Source organism: Arachis hypogaea, chromosome 11 (assembly GCF_003086295.3).
Source record: "Arachis hypogaea cultivar Tifrunner chromosome 11, arahy.Tifrunner.gnm2.J5K5, whole genome shotgun sequence".
NCBI lineage: Eukaryota > Viridiplantae > Streptophyta > Magnoliopsida > Fabales > Fabaceae > Arachis > Arachis hypogaea.
The window spans coordinates 75,487,124-75,488,656 of record NC_092046.1 but is presented as its reverse complement, the minus strand read 5'-3'; the positions used below and the strand labels follow the sequence as shown (position 1 = coordinate 75,488,656).

The 1,533-nt window shown below is 42.6% G+C and overlaps 1 protein-coding gene across 1 annotated transcript; it reads left to right on the top strand.

Annotated features, from left to right (window-relative positions):
- The first annotated feature begins 353 nt into the window (after window positions 1-353).
- On the top strand, window positions 354-803 carry LOC112721483 (uncharacterized). Its single transcript, XM_025772543.1, has one exon. It carries the CDS (start codon window positions 354-356, stop codon window positions 801-803), a length of 450 nt encoding a protein of 149 aa, XP_025628328.1.
- The last annotated feature ends 730 nt before the right edge of the window (window positions 804-1,533 follow it).

Here is a 1,533-nt window from a genome sequence, read left to right as displayed (position 1 = left end):
AAAAGCGTAAATATCTGCTCATCAAGGAGACCAAGGATGAATGGTACTCTCAGTTCTTGGAAGTTTTTAGAAAGCTACAAATTAATATTCCTTTTGCTAAGATTCTAGAGAAGATGCCTTCCTATGCTGCATTCATGAAAGACTTACTCTTTGAGAAGAAGGTCTTAAAGGGAAATGAAACAGTGGTGCTGACCAAGGAGTGTAATGCACTCATTCAGAGCAAGCTACCTAAGAAGATGCCAGATTTGGGAAGCTTTTAGATTCCTTGTTCTATTGGAAATCTCACTTTTGACAAAGATCTTTGTGATCTTGGCTCAAGTATCAATCTAATGCCCTTGTCTGTAATGAAAAAGATGAAAATTCAAGAAGCACAGCCTACAAGGATAGCATTGGAGATGGCTGATAAATCTCTGAGACAGGCACATGGGCTAGTGGAAAATGTCTTGGTCAAGGTTAGAGAGCTATTCCTCCCTACAGATTTTGTCATACTTGATATGGGAGAGGATGCAAATGACTCCATCATACTAGGAAGACCATTCCTAGCCACTAGAAGAGCCTTAATAGATATTGAGATAGGAGAGTTAGTTCTGAGGCTACGTGAGGACTACTTGGTGTTCAAGGTTTTCAGACCTTCACCAATCTCTGGAACAGGAAGTACTTGCATGCAGAGTTCTTTGCTTAAGCCTTCCCCTTTGGTGGAAACCCATACAGTTTCCCCTGACATCAACCCTAAGTTCGGTGTTAGACATTCCTCACCTACCAAGGAGGCAGGAGGTCCCAAGAAAAAGGTACCAAAGGACTAGAGGAATAAAAAAATTTCCACTGAAGACTTCTCACCTGGGATGAGAGTAGTATTCACTAGAAGTCTAGTCCTACCACATACAGTGAATAAGATCCTGTCTCTAAAACATGTTGAGTTGATTCATGTGAGCACAGGAAAGAAGTTCACAGTGAAGGATGAAGATCTGAGCCCCTATGACCTTCCTCCTTAGAGGAGCTGACCGTCAAGCTAGTGTTCAGTGTTCCTCACAGTTCAGTTGATTTCCATTCTTTATTTAGTTTAAGTTTTCAGTGTTCCTCACAGTTTTCCTAGGTTTAATATTTTTTGTGATCATGCACGGTACTTAGAATAAGGATAGAAGAACTCAGAATGAAGAACAGAACATCCTGGAGTAAGATTGATTAGAGATGCTTGGGCGCTAAGCGCCAGGGAGGACGTTTAGCGCCAGGAATGGGGTAATGATAGTTGGCGTTTAATGCCAGGAAAGGAGCAGAGAGAGTCGGCGTTAAATTCCAGGAGGGTGTTTAACGCCCAAAAAGGAGTATTTGGCACCCCACTAAGGACGCTAAATGCCACCACACATGGTTCATCCCTTGGTAAAAAAAAAAACAAAGAGTCCCTTAGGCGTTTAGCACCCAGTACCTCAGCTTCAAGTTTGGAGGAGGGGGTTTAACCAATGGTTAAAACCCCAACCCCCATCCACTTTGACCAGTCAACCACCTTCTTTCTCTTTCCCCCTTACCCACTATTCC